The sequence below is a fragment of the Lottia gigantea genome (genome assembly GCF_000327385.1).
Source record: "Lottia gigantea unplaced genomic scaffold LOTGIsca_127, whole genome shotgun sequence".
Lineage (NCBI taxonomy): Eukaryota > Metazoa > Mollusca > Gastropoda > Lottiidae > Lottia > Lottia gigantea.
The window spans coordinates 280,985-308,667 of record NW_008707370.1 but is presented as its reverse complement, the minus strand read 5'-3'; the positions used below and the strand labels follow the sequence as shown (position 1 = coordinate 308,667).

Here is a 27,683-nt window from a genome sequence, read left to right as displayed (position 1 = left end):
GCAATTATACGGTATATCTCTTAACCTCTGGATGCTTCTTACCGATGGTAGCAGATTTCTAGATGTTTTTTCCTGTAAGTTTTGGTACCTTTAAATCCAAGCACCTCCTTGAATTCCGTACTGCCTAATATATTTTGATTGTTCCCTTTTTCCAATTTTACATATCACAGTGATAAATATCTCATTTGTGATTCAAAATATTATATTCTAGAATGGAATGTTTTGATTCGAAGATTCTATAACCCTATGATCTAGGTTACATTCTTGAAAACTGACTCAAAGCTATTCTTAGATTCACAAGGATGCTTAATTAAGCTCAGGGAGGACCCAATGCTGTTTACCTTGCTTCTTTAAATGCCATTGAGTCGGCTATCAAGAATTGAAGCCCAATTTTTGTGTCTAAAGATTAAAACAGCATATTTAAAATGCTGAGTTAAAAAACAAACTAGAAGCCCTTCATCAAATAAATTACTCCTTGTGGAAGAAAAATCTAAATAGAATTTTTACCATAATATCTATAAATTCTATGCTCCCAGTCCATCTCAAAACAACTGATAAAGTTGGCTTCAAGCAAAATTAAGATCTATCTACCTCCTTTGGAAATTCATTTAGGTACTTCTAAAGCAATTCAAAAAAAATTTGGGATCTGTTTCCCTCCAAAAGATCCATTTTTCATGCAGAAGGGCCAGAGTATGAAATAAAGGAGAAATTATTTGATAAAGGGCTTATGATTATAATATACTGTACATAATGCATAGATACCAAGCGTCTCACCTTCCACCGATGGTGTATTTTAACTAGAGTTATCTACCTTTAACCAAAATGGTTCAAAATTGGAAAATATACATTATGTTCACAAAATTATGGCTGACCCTTCAGAAATCAGTTATGTTATGATCTCTTATTATGGAAGTTTTTTCCAAAAATGGCAAGTAACTTTCAATCCAAATCAAGCCATAATTTCATATAAAAAAGTTTCTAAAATCTAGTAAAAGGTCAAAAATGTGAAAATTCATCAAAAATAAAAGATAAAATAATTTAAATATTTTGAATTATTAAAGTGTAGCACTAGGCAAGGGATTCAAAAAGAGATAAAAGACAAGTGCTTTAAGAAGTTTAACATCAATACCAATTATATTTTTACCATGGCGATAAACAACAATGTCCAAAATAACTGCAGTCTTTTGTATGGTTCTTGCAGCTTCAAAAGTTATCTCTGTTGTTAAAAAGACTTATAATCCTAGCATAGAAGAGCCAGAAGGAAGTGTAGAAGTGCTAAAGAGTATAGTTAAACAGTACATTTTGACAGACCTACCACAAAAATTCACAAATGAGTGATTTCACAAAAAATTGTTCAATTTGGAATCATTTTGACAATGTTTTTGTATCTGTCAGATCAAAGAAATTTCCAAAGACTAAATATTAGAATCGAAAAATAAGATTTACAAAATTGACAAAATGGTTCCAAAATGATATATGAATATTTGGCACTTTTTTTTTTATTGCTCTCCTTTTGGTTCTTCGCTGTCCTTTTTCTGGTCCTTTACCCCTTTTCTGGTCTTAAATCCTTTAAAACTGGCTTGAATTTTTAGAGCAGCTTTTTCAACTTCAGGATCCTCTAGATCTATGTCAATTTCTTCTTCTTCTTGTGTGGCTCCATCCTTGGGAGTGGCCTCTTCAGTCTTGATCTCTACTTTAGAAACTTCTGGTTCATCCTGAACAGCTGCAGCTTCAGTCGGCTGATCCTTCATTTCTTTTCGAGTTTTAAAGCCTTTGAAACTGGCTTGGATTTTAACAGCTGCCTTCTCTACCTCTGGATCATTCAAATCAATATCAACCTCTTCTTCTTCTTCAGCTTTAGGTTTTTCAGCTGCTGGTTGAGGTTCTTCTGGAGGAGTGACAGGTTTCTCTTCAGCTGCTTTAGAAGATTTCAGATCTTTTCTAGCCTTGAATCCTCGAAAGTTAGCTTGGATAGCCAGTGCTGCCTTCTCAGTTTCAGGAGCATCCAAATCTATGTCAATCTCTTCCTCTTCTTCAGCTGGCTTTTGTGGAGCTGGTACTTCTTCAGCTGGTTTTTCTTCTTCAGTACCCTGATATAATAAGAAATACACTTTTCATTGAACCATAAATATAGGATGAACACAAATGGAACACTGCAATACTGTACGTTTGAAGGTATTTTGGGCATCAACATTTAGGAATACCATCAGTCACTATATGTATCTTGATTATCTTCCAGATTAAGATTTACATCCTTGCAAGTGAAGAATCTTTAAATTTTATGGGAGAGTTGCAACACGCAATGGATATATATGATTCAAGCAAAATGGCTAAGGTCTTTATATTCATATTTGGACACAATGCATGTGAAGGTAGCTTACATAAACTGGACATGAAATTTGATCAATCACCTTAGTTTTTGTGTCTTTGACTTCTTTCCTGGCCTTGAAACCCTTGAATCCAGCTTGGATTTTGACTGCTGCCTTCTCTACTTCTGGATCATTGAGGTCAATATCTACTTCATCTTCAGCTTCTGTTGGTGCTGGTTCTTCAGCCTTCTTGTCAGTCTGTAAGCAAAAGTCTAAGTTTTAGCATTCAAATTTTTTGAGGTGAACAATTGCGAAAGATTAATTGTTACATTTAGCTAATATCGAGGTTTGAAAAACTATTTTTTTAAATAATTACTTCTGAAGACAAAAATATTTTTTAACTTTAATTTTCTAAATGATTTAGTAAACATCAAGCAAAAATCAACAATAGAAAGCTGAAAATAAAAATGGATAACTGAAATATAAATCAAAGGAAAAGGTTTAACTATTATTAACACAGTGGATAAGATGGGCATAATGTCTACAGTGGAAGATCTATGGAAGCAGTAGTAAGCTTTTAATGTGCCCTCTATTGCACAAGAAAGCTAATACCAGATGTTTTTACTATTTCAAACTATTTTCGAGGCTGAAAGCTTCCATCTTAAAAAGCTCAAAATGCAAATTTTTTAAAGATATGAAAAGTTCTACTGCATGATTTTTTCTTGCCCTCCTTCATTAGAGTTGTCTCCCATTTAATACAATACAAAATTCCAACTTTACGTTAATAGTATCAAAGTTTACCAAGATGAATATACCTGTTCTTTGCTAATTAAAACATCCTCCATAACAGAAGATTGAGTATTACACTGATCATAGCATGAGGCCAAAGTGGTATTTTATCTGTTAAAGGGACAGGTTGATTTAAGTCTTGAATATATGTTAATAGTTTTCAGAAGTACTAGAAATGTATAAAAATCACATAATTCCTTTAAAATACTTCAAACTAGTAATTTTACTCACTATTTCTATATATATCTTTTCTATATATCACAGAATATCTTAAATTGATGAGTCGTCATTCTAACATTCAAACGCAGATAATTCTGGACACACATGGATTTGAAGGCTCATATTTCAAGTATGATTGGTCAAAATAATGGACTACCTGTCCCTTTAAAGGGATGACACTTCTGTTCTGTATTGAGTTGTAAAGTGTACATATGTTTAAAAGGAATCAAAAGCCTGAAATATACCTATGCCCATATTTTTTGTAACTGTAATTCTAGAAAACTTGAGGTGGGAGAAAACATAGGCAGACCACTTTGACTGGATTTTATCTTCAGATACAACCATTTTCAGAATTTGTTGATGAAAACAAGTGATATGGTTAAAATTATCTTATATTATCAATTCAACAAGATCAACAACATCAATAAATATCAGTAAATATAACAACAGGAGTATAAAATTTTTAAAAATGTTTAAAATATTTACATAGAATTAACATAATTATATGCAAATTAGCTAAACCAGGTAGTAGTATATGATTTAAACCTCTATAAGTAAACTGTACGGACATTGTAAAGAGACACCAAGATATCACACAACAACTTATTAAGATGAAATATGTAAAGAAACATAGTTAACTATAGAATGTATTAATACTTCAAACTATCTCAGTCTATAATAAAGCCCAATTAAGACCAATTTTTATGAAAAATCTATTTTTATATATTAAAAAACACAACATGGGTTATCCAAAGTTTTCCATAAAAATGCCTGAATGCCTACATGAAGGACAGAAAAGGCATCCATTATTCAGAGTAACCTACATAAAGTAATCTAGCTGTTGTTAATTGTAGCTGACTCACTATGCACTAAAGCAAGCATATCCAAATATTGAGCTCAATGAGTTCGTAGCTTGCTTGCTAACCTTAAATTCCAGGGTTCAATCCCGGCATAGGTCAAGGTAATACCTACGGATTTTTCAACCCGGTTTCCTCCTGTCAGTGATGCAGGTAATGGGTTCGAATGGGTCAATAAACCGAGGCCCTGTTAGCTACAGGCTGTACACCTTAAAGATCCCTCTACAGTTGGAATTCGAAAAAGAGCCGGCTAATGCCACTGTTCTGGCAATTGCACCCTGCATGGCGTCTTCATTAGGTCACATAGTGCAGAAAAGTAGGATGTTAAACTTATTTCATTCCTTTCCTTAACCCTTATTTTTAAACCAATCGTCTAAAAAATGACGACTGGGTATGCAAAATCAGCACTACATCCAAAATTGACAAACAAAACCACAACAAATAAAAAACATGATGAATTCAGAGAATCTTTTCACAAGTAAAATTACCATTCACAAATGAGCAGACATACTTGCATCATCTATACATACTGAATGAAAAGGGGATAAAAAAAACCACTTAAAACAATGTTTAACAGTTCTGTTGCACTACCAGAAAATGTCACACGGATTCTAGTCCTACAGTCCCAAATGTTTATAGAACTTTTTTTTATTATTGTCTATTATTGTTTGTCTATAGAGATATTTGATATATTGGCCCTCTCTGTACTAAGTTCATTAATTATTTTCATAATTTCCCACGGGGTAAGAATATAAGATTTATTTGAGATCATCCAGGTCATAATCAATAGTTTTTAATAATAGTCTAGTTCTGTAGGCATTCTGAATCAATCTAGCACCACCTTCCATTCTTTCTAATCGTTGTCTGAAAGCAGTCTGAATCAAGATGGCTGCCTTAACTAATCTAACAGCAGAGAAATTTTCAGGTTCCTTTTCTGAAGTTTGAGAGAATCTCTTTGCCACCCTTTTCATTAAAGTTTGTCGAATGGCCACTTGAATGAACAAAGTGTTTTCACGTTTTCGATGAAGCTTAACTCTGATAATAGATTGGACAAACAAAACGGAACGAAGCAATTGAGAGACGGGTATGTTTGGTTGAATTGTGTTGGCTACTTTAATCAACAGCCTCCTTCGAAAGGCTGATTGGACTAAAATGATACTCGCTTCCTTTCTCTTGAGCTTCACTCTGAATATTGTTTGTATTTGTATGACGGCTTTAGCCAGGAGAACTACGTTAACTGGACTGGGATGAGAATCCTCTCCCTGACGTGCTATCTTCAGCAACAGTCTTGTCCTAAACGCAGTTTGTATGAGAATGACTCGACGTTCATGTCTTTCAAGATGTCTTCTGATGATAGATTGGACAAGAATGACTGACTTGATTGTTTTGGATATTTGCATTTCTTTGTCTGGAACACTTTTAGTGTCTTTCCAAACTTTCTCCTTTGAACTCAACATCAACATTAGCTCTCTCAACAACTTTCAAAAGCAGCTTGCGTCTGAAGGCAGCTTGAAGCAAGAGGGCAGCGTTCAATTTTTGTTGTTGATGATACCTAATGGAAGATTGGAAAAGGATAATGCCACGAATGAGTCGTTCAATTCGTAAACAATCTCTAAATTTATTTTGTCTTGTCATCATGGTGACATTTTGAAGCAGTTTCATCCTAAATGCAGTTTGCACCATGACTGCTGCTTTGCGTTTCCTCTCTTGTTGGTAGCGAATAACTGATTGAAACAAAACTATGCCTCTTATTAAATTATCTGAAGAACTTTGCCTTGAAACTTTGGACACAGCTTTAAGGAGAAGTCTCCTTCTAAAAGCTGTCTGCAACATCAAAATAGATTGTTCTCTCATCTCAAGATGATATCTAATTGCTGATTGGAATAATATTATACCCCTGATGAGATTCTCAGGCCTGAGAGACACCTGATTTTTCTTTGGAAGTTCTTTGAACACTTTCATTAGGAGATGCCTTCTGAAAGCAACCTGAAGGATGAGCACCCCCTTCGCCTTTTGTCTCATATGATGTCTGACAGCAGATTGAAACAGCATGACACCTCGGAGGAGATTCTCAGGTCTTGAAGAAAGTTGAGTAGTGTATGGAAGCTTGTCAAAGACTTTAAATAACAAACGTTTCCTGAAAGCAGCTTGCAGGAGAAGAACCCCATGCTCTTTTTTCATCTGATGATCTCTTATTGCTGACTGAAACAATAAAATACCTCGAAGAAGTTTTTCGGGTCTGTAGAAGGCTTGTCTTTCATAAGGTATTTCATTGAAAACTTTCAACAGTAATCGTCTTCTAAATGCTGCCTGAAGCATTTTAATACCAGTCTCTTTTTGTTTTTCATGATACCTTATAGCTGATTGAAACAATACAATGCCTTTAACAAGCTGTTCTGGTTGAGTTACCATCTGCTTTTCAACTGGCAGATGCCAAAAGACTTTCATCAGCAGATGCCTTCTGAAAGCTGCTTGAAGCATAATGACATATTGTTCCTTCTTTTGAAGGTGGTACCTAATTGCACTTTGGAACAATAAGATACCCCTTATGAGATTTTCTGGTTTCAGACTTTGTTTATCAGGAAGTTGTCTGAAGACCTTCATCAGCAAATTTCTTCTGAAAACTGCTTGTAACATAAGTATGCCTTTTTCCTTACTTCTCATTTGATTCCTTATGGAAGATTGGACTAAGATGATCCCACGGACTAGATTCCCTGCAGGTAAAGAACTGGTGTTGGAAAGCCTACCACACAACTTTAACATGAGATGCCGCCTAAATGCAGCTTGAAGAACCAATATAAGTTGTTTATACTGAACCTGATCAGAGTTTTTGGTATGTAGTTTTTGTCGAAAGGCTGATTGAACCAACAATACTGCTCTGATCATTATCTCAGGTTTAGATGAAGCATCAGCTGCTTTAGCTGAAGAACTGACCTTGAGGAGCTGATGCTTTCTATATGCAGCTTGCATCAGTAAGACTCCTCTTTCATCAGCATTTAGTTGTCTCCTGATTGCAGATTGAAGGAGAATGATGCCTCTAATGAGGTTGGTAGCCTGAATCACTGATAGTATATTATCTTGATTATAATTCCTTGAAACTTTTACAAGTAGCTTTCTTCTGAAAGCTGTCTGAATCAATAGACATGCCTCTCTTTTCCTCCTGGTATGTCTTCTGACTGCTGTTTGCACCAAAATAATCCTTCTGATGAGGATACTAGCATGGCCTTTACTAGAAGAGTTCAAATGATTTTCAGCTACCTTATACAACAGTCTTCTTCTAAATGCTGCTTGCAACATTAAGACAGCCTGCTCATTTCGGCGCAACCTTTGCCTAAAAACTGTCTGTACAAGTCTGATGCCATTAAAAAGCTGAGCAAGCCTGTTAGGAGGTATTGCTGTACCAGTTTGATCTAGTCTTTGGGCTATATTGAGCAACATTCTTCTGCGAAATGCAAATTGTAAGAGCTCTGCAGCTTTTTGTTTTTGAAGTAGATGGGTTTTAAATGCTGTTTGGACAAGAACTATTCCTCGCAGTAAGTTATCAAGTTCCTGTGGAGTAAGAGATTCATTTTGCCCATAAACTTCCTTGCCAACTTTCAGCAGCAGTCTTTGTCTGAAAGCTCTCTGGAGGAGAAGAACATGATCAATAGGTACATTGTCTTGAGCTGAATAAGACACAATAGCGGTCTGGCTTTGATTCGATGTTAGGGCATGACTTGCTACCTTAATAAGCAGTTTCATTCTGAAGGCCTTTTGAATTAAGCGTACATGTTGTTCCTTTTTCTCTGTATGGAAGCGGATGGCTTGTTGGACCAGGATGATTCCACGAATCAGAACCTCCATCCTTTCCACAGACATATTTTCTCTCCTTCTACTGGCAGCTTTAGCAACATTTACAAACAGTCTTTTTCTAAAAGCAGTTTGAAGGAGGATAACATGTCTTTCTTTCCTCTTTAGATGTCTTCTGAATGCTGATTGGACCAATGTTATGGTATCAATCCAGGTCTCAAATTCCTTGATTGACCGGGCTCTATGAGTCAACCTCATCAGAAGCTTACCTCTAAATGCACTCTGAACCATTAAAACAGCCTTCTCTCTCTTTCTCACATTGTTTCTGAATACTGCCTGAATGAGAAGTGTTGCTTTAAGGATTTTGAATACTTTCTGAGACTGAGCAGTAGCAGAAGAAGTATCAGCTTCAGCTGTGGTAGAATTGTACTGAGAATCAACTTTTTGTTCTATTTCAGACACAATGTTTAAAAGAATTCTTTTTCGGAATGCGGTCTGAATCAACGCTGCTGCATTCTCTTTTCTTTGCACCCCTCGTCGAAAAGCTGCTTGTAGCAGAAGGGCTGATCTTAAAATAGTACTGGGGGATTTTTTAGGATAGAGGTTAGGAATAGAAACTTGGTTGGTCAAATTCAGAAGAAGTTTCCTTCTAAAAGCAGCTTGAAGCAGCTTGACGGACTGTTCTTTTAACCTCAGTCTTTGTCTAAAAGCAGTTTGTATCAAAGTGACACCCTTGGACAAATGAATGGCAGGGATTATTGCAAACTCAACTGAATAGATTCCATAAACATTTTGAACAAGCCTATGAAGAAGAATTTTTCTAAAAGCTGTCTGTATTAAAAGAACACCTTTCTCTTTCCTTTTCAAATGGTTCCTTACAGCATTTTGAATTAAAAGAACTGCAGTGATATAGGCAGATGGAGAAATGCCTCGAATGATTCCGTATTTCAAAGAATTAGCTGGTTCCACCTGCTTGAGTAGCAGTCTCGTTCTGAAAGCAGATTGAAGCAGAAGAACATGTTTGGCCATTGACTTAGCGTATGTATCTTCCTTTACTTTCAAATGATGTCTAAATGCAGACTGAATGAGAAGACAAGCTCTGCTAATCTCGGAAGGATGAAGTCCACACATGGCTTCTATTTGTTTTTTGTGGTCTTTCTGTCTAAAGTGGTTTCTGAAGGCAGCCTGCATCAAAACAGTAGCTTTAATCAGTCGAGCAGCCAGAAGATCATTCCTCACCAAATGGTATTTATCCTTCTGCTGACTGACTAGATTCATTAAAAGCTTTCTTCGGACAACAGATTGAACAAATTTGATTTTTTCTTCTTTCTGATGCAGATGTTGTCTAAATGCAGCTTGCAATAAAGTGACTGCTTGGACCTCAGCTTCTTCAAAAGTATGGGTATCATCTTGATGCATGGTAAAGACATCCATAAAAGGATCGTTTGTTACATCTTTACCAAGGTACTCCACAGTATTGACTGAGGATACAGATGAATCGTCATATGTGTCATCATTGGATGAAATTTGCTTTCTGTACAACCTTAATCTGAAAGCCGACTGAATCATAAGAGCTGCTCTTTCAAGCTCAATTTCTGAAACCCGCCAGGAATCTTCCACAGGTGACAATTCTGGCAGAAGATTTCTACGGAATCCTGATTGGATCATGATTACAGCTCTTTCAAAATCAGCTTCATTTTTTTTTAACTTTCTACGAACAGCTGATTGAATTCTGCAGACATGTTTTTCAAAAATATCAGCATGTTCCTCTGGTTCAAAGAAAAGAGTTAACTGTTGTCTTTTCTTCTCCATAAGTTTCCTACGACATGCTGCTTGAATCCTCACTATCATCTGTTGCCTTTCCATCTTTTTCTGATCCTCAACATTAGGATGAATTACAGGATGGATCAAAATGACTGAAGAAGACTTTTCTGTTAGTTTACTTCTAAAAGCAGATTGAACAGTGACAACTCGATTGAGGTACTCTTTCACAATGAGTCGATCTCTAAAAGCAGCTTGGAGAAGTAAAGCAGCCTGCTCCTGCTGTTGTCTCTTGAGAACAAACTTCATTCTGATGGCAGACTGAATTAAAATGATATAATCTTCCTTGGAATTTTGTTTTGGGCTAGATATGAGATTTCTTAAGCCTGTTTCTAGAAAGTTGAAAGCTTTTTTGACCCCTTGTGGTTCTGGAGAAGAACTGAACATGGAAAAGAAAGAGCCCTTGCCCGATTTCTCGGTTTTCTTTGGACTGGACAGTTCAGCCATGTTCATTTCAAAGAAGGAATCAATAAGAGACTTTTGTGTATTTGTATCTTTCAATTTAGGCTTGGTTTGCTTTTTAGCCAGTTTTTTTCTGATTATGGTTTGAATCAGGATCACTGATTTCTCAAAAGAACATTTGGAATCTAGAAGCTGAGCTCCTAGAACGTTTTTCATCAGGAGTTTTCTCCTAAAAGCAGATTGTAAGATCAAGGCAGCTTTGACAGTAGAATCATCAAAATGGGAGGAATCATTTTGATCAAAGGATAGTCTAGATGCTTTCTGTGACTCATCCCGGACAGATTTCATAAGCAATCTTTTCCTATATTCTCCCTGGATCAATTTAGCACTAGAGGCCATCTTGGCTTGCTCATCACAAGCTAGTTTAGATCTCATAAGAGATTGCAAGAAAACAGCAGATCTGTACACATTAGGATCAGATGATTTTGGAACTGTTTTGAGAACCACATGTCTACGGAAAGCATTTTGAAGCAAAAGAACAGCATTAAGAAGCTTCTGTTGATGAGCAGCTTTCAGAACAAGCCTCTGACGAAAAGCATTTTGCAATAGTCTAACTGAATCGAGGTACACTTCTGAAGTTTCATCAGAGGATGAAGGCAGTGTAAAGAATGAAGAGGTATCAGGAATAATTTCAGAGGGAGTCAGTGCTGAATTAAGCTTATCAGAATTGCACCTTAAGATATTCAGTACATTGGCCACTATCTGTTCAGCTTTAACTACAATTTTTCTGTCTAATTTTTGACGAATTGCTCTTTGTATCATTATAATATGTTTTTCTTGGATTTTCCTCTCCACAATTTTCTGTAAAAGTTTTTTCCTACATGCTGTTTGAACTAATATAATGTTTGAAATGTATCTTTGCTTTCTTTCTAAATGGATTCGGAAGAATAACTGAATATAATACACTGCTTTGAAGACCAATTTTGGTGCATGACTATCAGATCTATGTAATATATTTAAAAGAAGCCTACGTCTAAATGCAGCTTGGACTAGTAACACAGATTTGGTGTATCTTTCTTTTCTGGATAGGTAAGTTCTGACCAGTGTCTGCAGGCAAATAATGTGACGAACAGATTGTTCAGCAGAATTTTTATCAGAACTGTGTTGAAGTTCACTGACTACATCAATAAAAAGTTTTCTGCGAATGCATGACTGGACTTTGAGAACAGATTCTTCAAATTTTTTCTTCCTTGAGAAGTAGATGCGACATAAAGACTGCAAGATAATGATATGTTTAATAATACTGTCAGATGATAAAGAGAGACCTGCTCTGGCTCTTGCATCTTCCACAACCTTCATAAATAACTTACGCCTGAACACAGACTGAAGAAGTATGACATGATCTTTGTACCTTCTAGGTTTTTGTGGAGTAGCCTCCAATGATCCCTTCTGAAAAGTTTTTTTAAATACACTTTGTAAGAGAAGGGCAGCTTTTTCCTTCTGGATGAGCTTGTATCTGAACACTGCTTGCATCATCAGAATGGCTCTGAGAGTTCCAGAATCTTGGTCTGAGAATTGATGTGGTAGGGAAGAAGAACTGTGTCTTCGGACTATTGCTCGTATCAAAGCAGTGTTAGTAGATGTTGATTGCTTTGCTTTAATCCTCTGCTCAATGGTTTGAGTCAGAAGTTTTTTAGTCAAATGTTTCATAAATGCTGACTGTATGACTTTGGCAGCTGTATTCTGGGTACAATAAGATTCAAAACTAGAGGAAAAGTCACTTTCATGTAGATTTTCCATTTTAGTCATCCATCTCTTGTCTAATTTGGTTCTGAAAGCAGATTGAATTAGTAAGACAGCTCTTCTAAATCTTACATTATTGCGACTATCATCTGCTCTTTTGTGATGAGTACTGTACTTTTGAGAAAACCACTGTTCTTTCATTTTCTTGCGAGCTGTGTGGCTTCTAAATGCATTTTGTAACAATTGGGTGGCTTTTCTTAATTTGGGATCAAAATAATACTGCTCCTCAGAAATAGAGCCCGAGATGCTTGAAGACTTGAGCTTTTGCAAACTGATTTTACTTCTTGACATTTTGGGCTCAAAATATTCAAAAGCTTTGGGCTTTCTATTTAAAGGATCGAAATAGGACAGATGTTGAGCATCCAAGTAACTATCCACTGAATATTGCTTTCTCAAGTCTTTGAAATCATGAGATTGGTAACTTCGGTGAAGAGCTTCCCCTGCATCAGTATGCTGTCTCTGTAAGAGAGGTCGAGGTGGAATGTCTGTATTAGACCACTCTAGATCAATTTCATTAGCAGCACAAGGAGAATCTGAAGAATCACAGGACAGAGTATCTTCTTCATCATCATCCTCTTCACCATCAATATTACGCTTAGTGGGACTTATTTGCAACATGGCTAAAGATTTTTTCAAGGTTTTCTCATCAAAGCTTTGAGTCTTACTCAGATTGGTGGGAGTGGGAGGATCACTTCCTTTGCAGAACAGGTAGAACCTGAAGGCAGACTGAACCAACAAAACAGCACGCACAATTTGAGGATCACTCAGTAGAGCTCTAGTGTGGATGTCTTTTTGACCTAACTTCTCTCGAAATGCTGACTGCAAGAATGAGGTTGCTTTTTGGACATGAGGGGCAGGAGCTGCAGTGTAAATTGCTTGAGTCTTTCTGTTTAGGACCTGACGAATGTTCTGTTGTATGGTTTCAACAGCTCTCTGTGTGTTTTGGTTGGTGAGATAGTGTTTAAGGTTATTGTAAAACGACTCTTGATGAGACAAAGGGGAACTGATTCGTACCAGTTTTGACCTAAACATGCTTTGAATGAGTAAGCATGCATGAAGAAGTTTTGGATCTTGCTCAATTGCTGATCTACTTTCCCTTTGCTTCTTGCGTAAGAAATACTGTTTGGTCAAAGAGATTTTCTCAACACCTGAATCATTAGGAATAAGGGGATCCCAACTGATATGTTTTGATTTGGATTTTAGACCTGCAAGATGGTTAGTGCTGACTTCAGAATTGGAACTTCTTTCTATCCAATCTAAATAAGAGGAAAGTTGTTTAATTGCTAGTTTACTCCTGAATGCTGACTGAATCAAAATGGCAGCATCTCTAATACTATATTTAGAATCTGTATCACTATATTCCAATGAACTAGATTTACTAAGACACATTTTCAGGGCAAGATTTGTTCGGAACTGTGCCTGGATCAATAAACAGGCTTTGATTAAATTATAATTGAGATCATTTTTGTCCAACTCTACACGAGGCTTGCTCATTACATAAAGTCCTAAAGATTTTCGTCTGAGTCTATACCTAAACACTGATTGCACGATGATACAAGCATGTCTTAAATTAGGATTTTTTAAATTAATATGATCATTATGAAATTTCTTAAACTTTTCATATTTACGTCTTGCCATGCGACTCCTAAACACAGACTGGATCAGTAAACATGCTTTCACTAGTGAATAACTATTTTCTGGTTTCAGACGCCAATATTTTTTGGCCAACCGACTGCGAAACACACTTTGTAACAATAACACATATTTCACAAACACAGGGTCTGTGTAATCCAAAGAACTTTCACTCTCGCTCTGGTAGTGTTCAGATTCACTCAACCAATTCACCACGTTTGCATTGACACTAGTATCAATATATCCTAAACGATTTAACATGTACCAAGGTGTCACTTCCACGCGAGGTGGTGCATGGACATCAGCCGTACAATGATGCACACCAGTACGATAGCAAACACGTTGATCACGGAAACCAGATATAACTTTCTTAGCAGCCATTTTGAAACGACCTCCAGGTGTAAGTTTCTTTTTTGGTCTCACTGGGAATGGAGGATGTGCTTTTGAATGTTGCATGTTATCCCACAATGCAGAAAGAACATTTTTCTTTATTTCTCTTTCACTGCTTAAAGTCCTCTGCAGTGGTTGCTTGAGATCTTTACGAATAGCATCATTAGTGGTAGAAATATGTTCATAGAACTCATCCATGCTTTGTGTTGGTCTATCTGCCCAATGTTTTACAGTAGGAAGAGTTGAGGGCGTGTAAGTAGGAACAGTGAATTGTCTCTTGAATCCAGACATAGAAGAAGAGCTGTCTGTATAGCTACTACTAGTATTATGGGATAGAGTTTCTACTTGTTCATTAATCACATTTTCACAATATTCCTCCACATGCTGTTCTTCAGTCTCATCTTCAGAATCACTTTCAGAATCTGTTGTCCGCCGTAAGTTCTCTAGCATGTCACGAAAGAATCCTACTGCTCTTTGAATTTTAGGTTTAACAACAGTGTCTGCATCACTACCGTATTCACTTGACGAAGAATACCACGAGCTGTCTGTGGAATGATGCGTAGTTGTGGAATAACTTAAAACCGAAAGAAAATTTGATGGTTTACGAATTAAGCTCCACCATCTCCTTCTCTCAGTCGCAGGTGGCTGACCATCAACAGGTGGATCAGCATTGGAGGAGTTACTGTACCATGAGGAGGATTTTGAAGCAGAACTGGGCTGCTTTTTTTGGAATATGGACTTGATTAACTTGGTGTCTTTTTGCGATGCTCCTCCTTCATTTTTCCTGCGATCTTCTCCCATTTCCAGCCCCTAATACAGAAATGCAAAAGGAGAAATGAGCACTTATGTTTTGAAATTATTTCTTTGAATGACAGAGAAAAAGATGAAGAAAATGGACTGACATGCACTGAAAATAGCTGGAGGAAGAAAAAAGCAGGCTGCTGGAGGAGGAACATCGTGCAATATACACCACTGAGAATTATAAAACACTAAAGCTATCAAATACAAAAAATAATAAATAGATGGGAAAATAAATGAAAACAACAAATAAAAGAGAAAATATAATTTATTTGGAATTATGAATACAATTTTAGTAATTCATAGTTACGATTAGATATATAAAAGCACTGAACGAGGCATTAGAATTTAGTCCTGCAGAAGGTAAAAACCAATTCACTTCAGTCCAATTCCAAGTTTAAGCTTCATGCCAGCGAATGCACAAACTGGTTTGGTCTATTCCAAAAGATTTGTTAAAAGATTGTTTCTTGATTTTTCAGCTTCGTTTCGATACCTTTAGCTTTTGCAGATGTTTCACGAGAAGGCTCTTAGTACAATCTGAGCAGAAGAGTTAAAATGTTACTATTGTTCAAAACCCACATCCTTCCCAAATGAATTAGGATTGTAGTACATGATAGATACATGAGGACAATTGTGCAAACTAATTGTACAAAGGAACAGGCGTGCAAAAACTAAAAATAACTGGTATCTATTCTAAGAGATAGGAATCTATTGCTTCAACTACAAGCTCCCATTCTTCAAAAATGACCCAAATTCCATTGAAGAATTTTTCCATCAAGATCAGGATGCGTATACTCAAAAAGATCTCAGCTCTAGGATATCCTACGGTGTTAATTTAACATTGTATCTGGGAAGTCCTAGCGCCAAGATTGTTTCTAGAATACATGGCCAGGTGCATTATACACAAGATCTTCCAGTGGTGTACAATTCCGCGACAAAAATGTGTTCTGAAAATTATGCATTGGAAGAGTTCGTAAAAAAATCCTAAGGATTCTAGAAAGTGACAACTGTCTTGTGCTTTAAAGATTTATAACAAAAAATATTAGAAATATTGGATGGTGAAGTCATTCCAAAGTTGTTGTGTGGCCATAAACAAATTTTTTTTTTTAGTGAAAGTGTTTCATTCACAGCAGAAGTGTAATTGAATTAGAGGAAAAAATAGAAAAACCATAAACAAAGTGACAGAACTCTGGCAAATGTAAATTGTAAAACTGGAGTTTTTATATAGAAACGTTATTTCATCTCACGCTGTGCTCTTATCAGTTTCAGTGAAAAACAAACATCAGTTCAATAAAACAGCAAATTGCTTTCAGTTTACGTTAACATGTGATCACATGACCAGTACTCTTCTTATCTTTTAAATTAGAGAGTATTTGAGGAATTAGTTTTCTGAAGTGAAGATTAAACTGAATGTTGTAAACGTATTTTCTAAATAAATATTGAAAACTGCAAATTGAATGGCAGCTTTGTTTCTCTTGCAGGAATCTTTATTGATTATAATTCTTTCCTGTCAAAGACGTGTTTTGACCTGAAAACTTTAAGTACAGAACAATTTTCATTTCAAGAAATTTTAATAATTCCACTCTTTTTATAATGGAATTTCATATTTCGATATCAGATTTGTTTGAAATTGAATTCATTAGATTAGCCATTTTGTAGTTAATACAAATTTTTTAAAGTTCTCCATTAGATTTTGGAAGTTATGTTGATTACTTCTACTTTAATAGGATATTTTTATTTTCATATTTGCTTAAAAATTTAAAAGGATACTACCTCTTAATGTCTCGAACTTGGTCAACAAGTGTATATATTCACCAGTTGGACTTACCAGGTGTCATGACTAAAGAATAGAATCTTCATATAGAACACGCTGCTAGGTATGTTTCAAATTTACTTAGTTAAATGAATTATTACTTAGTTTTATAGATTTATTGGATTATAGAAGGATTCTGTTGTATAGTTTTAACACCAGGTAAGTTCACTGATAAACAAAGACTCAATTTAATCAAGTTTACAAATTTCATATTTTTGGGCATGCTAAGAGGTAGTATACCTTTAATACTTTAAATACTGCCAAAATCAGATTTAAGTGCTAATGTGGGATGACTTCTTTAAGATGATTTAAACAAACAAGTAATCTGATTGGTCTAAATTGCTAAATATAATTGAAATCTGTAAGAAGCCTTTCAAAAGTCATTAATTTTATTTCTGAACATTGTATTTACAATAATATCTATTCCATATAAAAATAAATTGCCTTTGAAATTTCTTAATTTCCACTACAGCAATTTCTAGCATCAACATCAAAATAAATAGGAAACTCAATTAAGAAGTTCAGACTTTTTGGCTATCAACACAGAGTTTATAATCGAATTATTGGTGTGAAATTATTGAGGCTTCTTTCACTAAAATAAAGATCAAACCACAAATGCCACAATCAGAAAGAAACCAATTTCCTTCAGGCTTTGAACACGCAAGTTGTAACATTCATACAATCACTTGACAGTAAGATACGTGAAGTGTCATGTCTATGGTCTGCCTTAACATGATTCCAGACATTGTGCATTTTCAATCTAGACAACAAATGTCCGAACAAGTACTAAAGTACTAAATTCATCATCGCTCTAGGTGATAACTTTCGCCTGTGAACCAGGCTTAAAGGTTACGCTAATTTCAAAGAAAACATTTTTCAACGATTTAACTACAAACATTTTCTTGATGATTTAGTAAAAGTATTGATTTTTGAGAGTTAAGACATCTTTGATTCATTATGTGTCTGATTACATCGAAAAGAAACGACTTCAAAACAAGTACATAAAATAAATTTGATTATATAACCTACATTTATACAATGTTAAAGAGAGAACACAAGCCAAGAAATCTTTTTCAAGGATAACCTGTTCAAATTTTTAGGTCAAGATTGTCCTTGGTCAAACTTTTGACATTGATCTTTCCAAGAATATTTGTAGAGCTGGGTCAACTGGAATGATCATACTCCCACTTTAACCAGAATTAGAACACATGACCATCATTTTCTGCTGAACCAAGCAACTGATGTCAAAGGTCATTTTGTTTTATGTTTTTAGACAATTTTTTTTCTAACATGGGTCTATTTGAGCTAGGGAGAAAAATTTTTTCCATGGAAACAAATTTTAATCCACAACAAAAATCTTTAATATTTAACTCATCAGTTTTCAATGTCTTTGTCGATGATTGGAAAAAACACAATATGATTTTATACTTACAATTTTATAAAACTTACTTTTAAATGTTTAAAATGTTAAACAATACAACTTAAAGGAATAAAGATAAATTTTAATACTTAACAAAAATGTCTCCATGGAGACAATAAATTTATTTGTTGCTTTAGCTCTGCAATTTACTCAGTTCAGTAAATTATATGGAATTATGTTAAAAAGCACATGATTGTTATTCTGAAGAATTTTGTGTCTTAGTCATCTATTATTAAAGGAATTCCAAACAGACTTAAAAATTAAATTCAAGTGAATATGTAGAAGTTGAAATAACATCATAGATCTCTTATTTCATGAGGAAATATAATACTTTTCTACTTATATAGATATTTGACTATCACAGTAAGCAATGAGGGAAATTTAATCTGCATTTAGAGATATAAAACAGTGAAATACTTAGTAATAAAATTCTGTACAATTTCATCCATCAAAATCTTGTTTGAAGAACAGCAAAATGGAGAGTAAAAGTTGTATAGAAGTGGATTCATCCAAAGAGAAGTACTATCAGGTGTTTTGAAAAGAGTAAGCATGGTCTGTTTTGAGAACGAAATGTTATCTTAAATTGAAAGTGATTAAGCAACCTTAATCCATAAAACTAAAATCATTTATAGAAATTCTATTATCACCAAAACAAAACAAATTTATCATTTCTAATGACACAAAAAGCTGAAGCATAAGATCAATTTGTTATTTAATTCCAAACACACTTTCTAAAGGGAAGCTATTTTGGTAAGGGCTGTAACTACAAAAAAGGAGAGATTCTGGGAAGCAAGACTAGATTTTGGAATGGCACTACATAAGCATGAAATTTGTACCCTTTGTCTGCGAGTCATATGACCTCTGAAACTGGCTTGAATTTTCAGAGCTGCTTTATCAAGGTCAGGGTCATTTAAGTCTATATCGGCAAGCTCGTCTTCTGTATCCTTAGCCTTCTAAATTAATTACACAATCACATTCATTACTTTTAAATAAAAAAAAAATGGTGCAGACGTAGAAATGGCAAAGTTGACATGCAAATGAAAAAATGGTGCTGTATATGTGTAAAAGAACTTAAGGATGCATATGAATTAATGAATCCATGCTTTTGCAGCTTACATGCAAAAATATTTGCGAATTGGAATTGCATCAACTGATTTTACTCAAATATATTAGATATGTTGTTACTCAGAGTTTCACGCTATGCGATCTGCAGACAACCGACGTCCCTACTGAAGTTGGACAAGTATAAATAACTCTCGTGCCTTCACTTTGCGGCAAGTTTGGAATGTTTATTCAAATATATTAAGCAGTGAGCATACTCTTGTTGAAACCTTGTTGAAAATGCCTTAGCAGACTTCACTGTGTCAAAACATGTTTTATGAGAATACCTTTGTATTCTCCTTATACCCAAACTATTTTTCAAGAGGGTTTTACTCTCCTTAATCATGATGTAATGAAAGGAGTCTAGTATTTGGCTTTGTATATGCATCAGGGACACTTTTCACTTTGATCTATGACGTCTGTGATTCCAGAGAAAAAATTTGACCAAATAATCAGATCACAATTGTAAAGACAACATAAGTCAAATGGTGTTTATGGAAACTATGTTTTTCTGGGACTGCAGGAGCTATAAATATTAGACATCAGTTTGGAATGGTGAAATAGTAAGAGAGATGTGTCCCTGATGCAACTGTTAAGGCATTGTAAAGGGGTTCTCTAAACTTTGTATGTGTTTCTGAGACACTATAGCATCAATTTGAACCATTCCAATTTTCATTCCGATGTGGTTCTTGCAATTCCACTAAAGCGAACACGTCACTAGAGGGTAACTGCATAGATATCAAAAGTAGTTTCTGGTAGCTTCACGTCATAAAACACGTTAGTTTTAGTGGAATTGCAAGAACCACAGATGTTGGAATGAAAATTGGATCCGATACACATAAAAATTTAGAAAACCTCTTTACAATCCCTTTTAGGCTAATGGAAATTTGATCTGTATTTCTTTTTGGTCTATTGAGTTTGAACATAAGCTTACCTCTGCTTATAAAAATCTTAAGGTGCCCTTACACCATAGCGATTCCAGTTGCATATGGTTACAAAGTGATCTCAGTTGCATTAGAGTTGGGTTCGAAACTTGTGATCACTATTTTATTTGCAACCATCTGCAACTGGTGATGGCTACAGTCTGAGAGCACCTTAAGATACATTTTTTTTTTTATTCTACTTCTACTAGTATACTAACCTTCAAACTATTATACTCAAGCCTTGACTTGTGACCTCTGAACCCTGCCTGGATTCTAACGGCAGCTTTATTCACTTCCGGGTCGGCAAGGTCAATATCAATCTCTTCCTCCTCTTCCACTTTCTAACCAATCAAATAACAGAACACAATTGTTAGTAGGAACAAACATGTTATTTTTAAAACAAAACAATTCCAGTTTTCAAGTACATTTGATATTCTAATTGATGGCTTCTTGAAATTTCTGAAAAAATTCCCTAAAATTTGAGATGAAAATGGTATGTTACCATGATCTCCTTACAACATGTAATTTTACACATTTACAGAACTTTTTGTTCCTCATTCCAATGGCATTATCAGCCAATCAAATGCCAGAACTCTATGAAAGTTTTTTGTAAATGTTGTGCTAAAATTGCACTTATTGTGTATATCTACTGGCACTAGATATTTTTACATGGCAATGAATTTTTATTCCAAGATAAAGAAATTTCCAAGATTTAGAATTTCCCGAGATTTTGAATTTCTAAGAATTGCATGCAAAAATCTAAATTTGACAGACAAGCTCTGTGTTATTATTATTTAGTGCAAGTTGTCATATATATATGATACCGTTCAACTTCCAAATCAAATGTCAGTAAGAATTTTAGAAACAAATAGATTTCGAAAAGTTTTTAAAAATGTCAATATTTGTAGAAAAAAGTAAAAGTCAAGCGTTTAAAAAGACAAAATGTCACCATGTTGAAAACTGAAATGGTTGATATTTAAAGGTGTAGAAGAGTTAATATTAAAGGTTAAAACATAAATCATTAATGATAAAAGTAACAAAAAGAAGGGGTCACCTTTCAATCAACTGACACTCTAACTATCAACATTAAAATATAACCATAGACATTAAAACATAAGCTAACCTTGAACAATAAAAAGTAACCATGAACATTAAAATGTAACGGTCAACATTATAACATAAACATCAACATTAAAACATAACCATTAACATCAACATTAAAACATAACCATTAACATCAACATTAAAACATAACCATCAACATTATAACATAACCTAACCATCAACATTTAAACATTAGAATATCACCATCAACATTAAAATGTAACCATCATTATTAAAATATAACCATCATAAAATATAACCATCAACATCATAACATAACCTAACAACAAACTTTAAAACATAACCTAACCATCAACATTTTGATATAACCATCAACATTTTAGATATAACCATCAACATTTAGATATAACCATCAACATTTAGATATAACCATCAACATTTTAGATATAACCATCAACATTTTAGATATAACCAGCAACAAATAAACAATTACCTTGGACATTATTCTTTATATAAATTATTCAAAAAATTCTTCTTCTTCCCTGTACTTCATCAAAATTTTGATATCTTCTTTGTCCCTATTCTTTTACAAATTTGAAAAATCTTCCTTCCCTTTCACTGGTTCTGTTCAATTGTTTATTTTTCTTTTTAAAACTTTAAAGTAGCTGAATCAAGCTGTCTGTTTTCTGGTATCTTTTAATTTGTCACAGCATCAGCAAGTCATAAATAAGGAAGACCTATTTTTTCAGTAAATTTGTGTTTCAAATCACTTTATAGAAATGAATAAGCCAAACAATAGATAGATTTGTTTAATGCCAGTCAATAAGCATTTCATTTAAAGGCTTTTATGGCACATGGGACAACCAGACTGAACAATCTCCTGGGATTAAATCCTTGACTTGAAGGGTAGTGAATAAGAACCTTGAGAGAACTCTTGAATCTACTATTACACTACTATTATTGAAACACAATCCTAAGAAATTTAATTCTAATTAAAAAAACAGATAAATACCCACAATACAATTTGATTTTAGAATTAAAAATAAATAAAGAATTTTAACACTCAAATCAAAACATTTGAACCAATCAAATAAAGCAAATCTATTGTTTCTTTTTGAGTTTAAATTTAGCCTGGATTTTTAAGGTAGCCGCTTGTACGTCTGGATCTTCTAGATCAATGTCTACCTCTTCCTCTTCTGCAGCTTTAGATGCAGGTTCAGGTTTAGATTCAGGTTCAGATTCAGGTTTAGATTCAGGTTCAGGTTTAGATTCAGGTTCAGGTTTAGATACATGTTCAGGTTCAGATGCAATTTCAGGTTTAGACACAGATTCATGTTTGAATTCCAAATTTTGGAAACTTCTTAACTCCTAAGAAATGAAAGCTTAAGATAGCTAAATGGTTAAATGTAAGGTACCGGTACCAAGAAACCAAATTATCATCATTTGGTTCTTCACATATAACAAGTAGCCCAGAGCGTGTGATCATGTAACCAAGAAAATTTTGACACTTTAACAAATGAATATAAACTAAATTACTCAGAATAGGAAATAAAAAATATAGTCCCTATAACCATAGCTTTTGAAAATGGTATTTCCACATTTTTAACACCAAAACTCAAAGATCAAAAGAGACAATAGCATCTAAGAAGGAAAATCTGGATAACAAGAATCTGACAAAATAGTGACATTAAAGATGGGTTTCCTTATTCTATTTTAAAATTAAGCAAACTATATGATTAATTGGTGTTTCTAATGAATTATCATGTATTCTTAATCATATCATTATGTTCTTATTGCATATAATTAAGAGTTTTAACTTGTCATAAATGTCCATAGATGTACAGTCTGGATAAGCAAAAAAAGACTTTTTACTTTTTGACCTTTCTTGATCGGTCCGTCATTGGAATTCTGCTGATAATTCTCTTCTAATTTAGCCAATTATGGACATGTAAGGCAAACTGGTATTTTTCCAAGTCATTAGAACACCTCTATATATTCTGTTCATATAAGTATAAGCATTTTCATTTTCCTAAATGAAAATAAGGGAACCCATCTTTAACAGAGATTGAAAGGGGCTGCAAGGACCGAGAACCCTGTAAGATAGACTGACTATAAAAGAAATGAAAAGAACTCATTCACACTCCAACATTCCAGGGACTTATGGCATTGATTAGAGATGACAATTAGTAAATATGGCTGATTACTCATTATTTCAGAATTTTGATGTTTCTACTCAAATAATCAATGTAATTAGACGCCATTTTCTTATCAATAGACCAAATTAGATCAATTAACATGAAGGAGTGACAGAAAATCAAAGTCTTCCTTCGACACAAACATTCCACTAATTCATGACGTTCGGGGAGGTTAAGTTGTCTGACAACCTAATGATTGACCATAATATTTTAGAAAAAGAGCCAATTTTGGTCAAAAGGTTTAGTTTTTATAAAAATCCAATCAATTCTCATTTTCAGGTAATTATAAATTGAATAAGAATTAACTTTTGGAAACTAAAAGCAACTTATACTCCAAATTTAGCAAGACTGAACTATTGAACATCGATATTCTAAAATATTGGGTGGTTATGGGTGCTCAAAACTGATTGTTAATGAAAATATCATACCTTAGATTGTGTGTCCTTGACTTCTTTCCTAGCTTTGAAACCCTTGAATCCTGCCTGGATTTTAACAGCTGCCTTCTCCACTTCAGGATCATCCAAATCAATATCAATCTCTTCTTCACCAGCAGCTTCACCAGCAGCTAATCTGGCTTCAATTTCTTTCTGTCTCCTCTCATACTCTTCAGGATCTCTGTTGAAAGATAATTTTAGTTTTCAAATAGTTTTTATTTATCAGGAGCATGTGTCAGCAACTTGAGATGAGCTCTTATCAGTAAGATAAGTTGAGGGTCTTCATACTTTAGATTATTGTCTTAAGACTTCTCGTACCCAAACAGTGAGTTGCTTCCTTTGCCTATACCCTTTGTCCAATTGTGGAAAGTGAACCCTAATAAAGCTGTCCTGATGAAGATTGTTTATGGGAAACATATGCCTAAATATTGACGGCATGATATGAGCTCCGGTCAAACACACAACCATGAGTGCTATCTTGCTAGGAAATGTTTTCCAACACTAATTAAAATCACTGGATCACTAATCACTGGATAAGAGTGTACGCTCAAAAGATAAAAAAACCAAGTTAGACACATTCTTCCAGTGAAACACTATCAATCTGTACTAAAAATATTTCTAAAACTTACTTTTTCTCCAGAACAACCTGCCTATCTTTGTAACCACGGATACCAGCTTGAATCTTGACGGCTGCCTCTTCCTCTTTCATATTATTCACCTCTTCAGAAGCTTTGTGTTGACGATACTGAGTCTGAATGGACAGCGCAGCATCCTGTTGTTGTGGATTGCTGGCATCAACGGAGGGATTCTTAAAAGCATCGTTGTTATAGTATCTGTCTTCTTGTTTGGCACCATGGACGGCAGGATCGTGTCCGGTTTCTGAAAGAAGAAAATGGGAGAATTATACTAATGTCAACTCTTCAAAGATTGGTCATTGGACACACAAAATCGGATGTCCCTTGCTGGTGAGTTGATTTGGGTAGCTTTTAGAGTAAGCTCAGGGTGAATGTTTTTTTTGTAATTTGAGAGGAAATAGTTGGTTTTGGAAGACTGTTTTGAGTAATGTTTTGAGTGAGTAATGTTTTGAGTAATGTTGAGTAATATTTTGAGTAATGTTGTCTTTAAGTTTAAAAGGGAAAAATTAGTTTTTTGCGCAGAGTGTTTGAATTAATGTAACTGAGTATGATTGCATTGAGTTTTCACAGAGTGAAGGTTTAATTGTTTCTGGTAGAATTTGTACATTATGATTGCGAGCATCCCTGAATAAAAAAAACCATAGCAATTGATCTGAGATGAAAGGTGGGTCATTAGTACTCCAATAAATTAACCCAGCTTTTATCCAATTGCATCCTAATTTTTCAATTATTGATGTTTTTTTTTTAACTCCATTTTAAGGTTTAACTTGAGCAGGATAAATTCATTCTCCTTCAAACTGCAAAATGCATTAAATTTTTCAAAATCTAGATCTTAACATTTAGTTCTAAAATCGGTCAAGTAACAATTATTGAAACAGATTCTATTTCAAATGTCCTTGAAGCAAAAAACCAGATTCTTAAATAAAATTCAATTTAAGAAAAGATAAATAAAGATGGAGAGACTTTTTCCTCCAGCTATTTATATATCAATCAATGACTTCTGTGAATCAGTGAATTCTGCTAATTCATCGTTTAGAGTATGAAATGGAATTATTCGGTACATTTTATGTCAATATGAAGGTACACTGAATTGATGTTTGGTTCTAACGTCGAGCCACCAAACATGATTGACATTTGGAATCTCAAAGGCAAGAAATTTCAGAAGATAAGAGCAATGTTTACATATCTATCAAACATTTAGAATTTGTTTTGATGAAGATTCAGAAATTCAAATTGTTAAAAGCAAGGCGTTGAACAGGTCTAAAGATACAAAGTTAAGTTAATGTTCTTTTTTCTTAACACATTAAAGTCCTTGAAATTTTGAATCAAACTTCATTCATTTCAAAGGTTAAGTAAATTGTGAATTTCAACTTTAAGCATATAACACAACATTAACCTGAAAAACTTAGCTTTCACAGTTATCTTACATACCACAGGCACAATCTTCAAACACATCTTTAACACAATTATCCATCTTCACAATGTCAAACTACTTCCAAACTCCATCTAATACCTTGACATCATTAGGCACTTATCTTGTATCAAGAAAGGTATGTTCTTGTCTATTATCAGAGAAGCCATTTCCTTGCTTGTGCTATCTAACAAGTCATTTGATGAGCTATATATGTAGCTCTCACAAGAGATAATTTGTTAATCTAAAGCTCTTTGACAGGTGTCGAATGACTTTCAAACAAGAACAGTGCTTAATGATATCAAGGTATTAAAAGGGAATGAACACATCATCCATCAAACAGTCATATGCAACCTTGAAAATTCAAATTGTACACTCAAGAATAGTACACCTGATCTTATTTTTTCAAGCAGAATTAGGTGCCTGTGCACTAGTACCAGTACCAGTATCTATTCAAGTTGAGAATAATGTAAAATAAGTAGTGTGGTTGATGTCGCTAGCGAGGCAAACCTTGTGCCACTCTGCAACTAGGTTTTTCAACTCAACATCCCATTTTCGAGGTTCACATAGCTAATATTGTTTATAACTGTGTTTGCACTCAGGGAAAAAGCCGGCTTTAAGCTAGCTTTCGTGTGTTTCCACTGAGCAAATTACCGAGTTGTTACAGTTCTGGAACCGAAAACATCTCTTTTTACGTTCGGCAATTAATCGGGAGCCAAGTGAAAGCTAGCTTAAAGCTGGCTTTCACTTAAACAGTGGAAAAGCAAAAAGTCAGCTTTATCTCATTCGGCAATAGGGGGTGTACTGGTCTTTCCCATCTATTGAAATTTTTACTGGTCTAAACAGTAGTCTTGTACATCACTAGTTGTTAATGACTTTGTGATCAAGGCTAACGTCGTTTAAGAACCAGTTAAACTCAATGCGTCTGGCAATAAAGCTGGCTCTAAGCTGGCTGCATTTTACAATTCTCAGTGGAAACGTGGTTATTATGGTGTAATTATGGTACACACCAATACAGAGTTGATGAACATTCTAGGAACATCAGGACCTAATTTACTTCTATTGTTCTAGTGTTGAAAGTGTTTTGCAGTCAGACGTAAAATGTAATCCTTTGTGACAAGTAGTGATCAAATAAATTCTGCCAGATTAATTTCTTTAACCTTTTCTTTTAGATAAAGTGTCAGTTTTCTTGGGAATGTCTCTAGTGTAACAGAATTACTATTTTCAGGTTCCTTCGGTTACTTTTTAAAACTGAATCCATGGTCATGAACTGTTTTGAATTAAAAACCCAAGTATTAAGGATCCAAAACGCAATATAAAACCTAAAAATAACATATTGGTACCGCAACTTACATACTGCAATGCATTGGTAGCAACTATTAACCTATTAATATGATTATGAGAAGTATATCAATCATAAATGAGGAAGTTTCAATCATAAATGAGGAAATATATCAATCATAAATGAGGCAGTATTTCAATCATAAGCATACCCTGCCTGGCATCAAACCCTCCATTGATCAATATGGTTTTATGATGAAAATATTGTGGTTTGTAGATGAAATGAAAATTTCTTTCAATGTCATCTTATACTCCTTTAGGAGTCTAGAAATTAGAACATCTTCAAATTGACAAGCTAGCTGGCATCTGCCACTTTACAATTCATTTTTACTGTCAAATTGATAACAAAAATATTATATTTTGTTAAAAAATTCTGATTTATTATGTTATGCACTTAAAATAAAAACCTCTTGGCTATTGTTTGATAGACGTTATCAATATAAATTTGGAATTTTGGCAGTTATAACTTATATTTTTGGGTTTAAATCTATGTGTTTTGAATTTTATGTTTGAATATGTATTTTGGTAATGCAATT

General features: G+C 34.4%; 1 protein-coding gene across 1 annotated transcript; it reads right to left on the bottom strand.

The window, feature by feature from the left end:
* Window positions 1-1,733: 1,733 nt before the first annotated feature.
* LOTGIDRAFT_94722 (hypothetical protein) lies at window positions 1,734-18,950 on the bottom strand (the record flags this gene model as incomplete). Its single annotated transcript, XM_009048696.1, has 3 exons — window positions 1,734-1,855; window positions 2,393-2,567; window positions 18,879-18,950. Coding segments are annotated over 3 exons (369 nt in total), but the record flags the coding sequence as incomplete, so codon positions are not given.
* Between the last annotated feature and the right edge of the window lie 8,733 nt (window positions 18,951-27,683).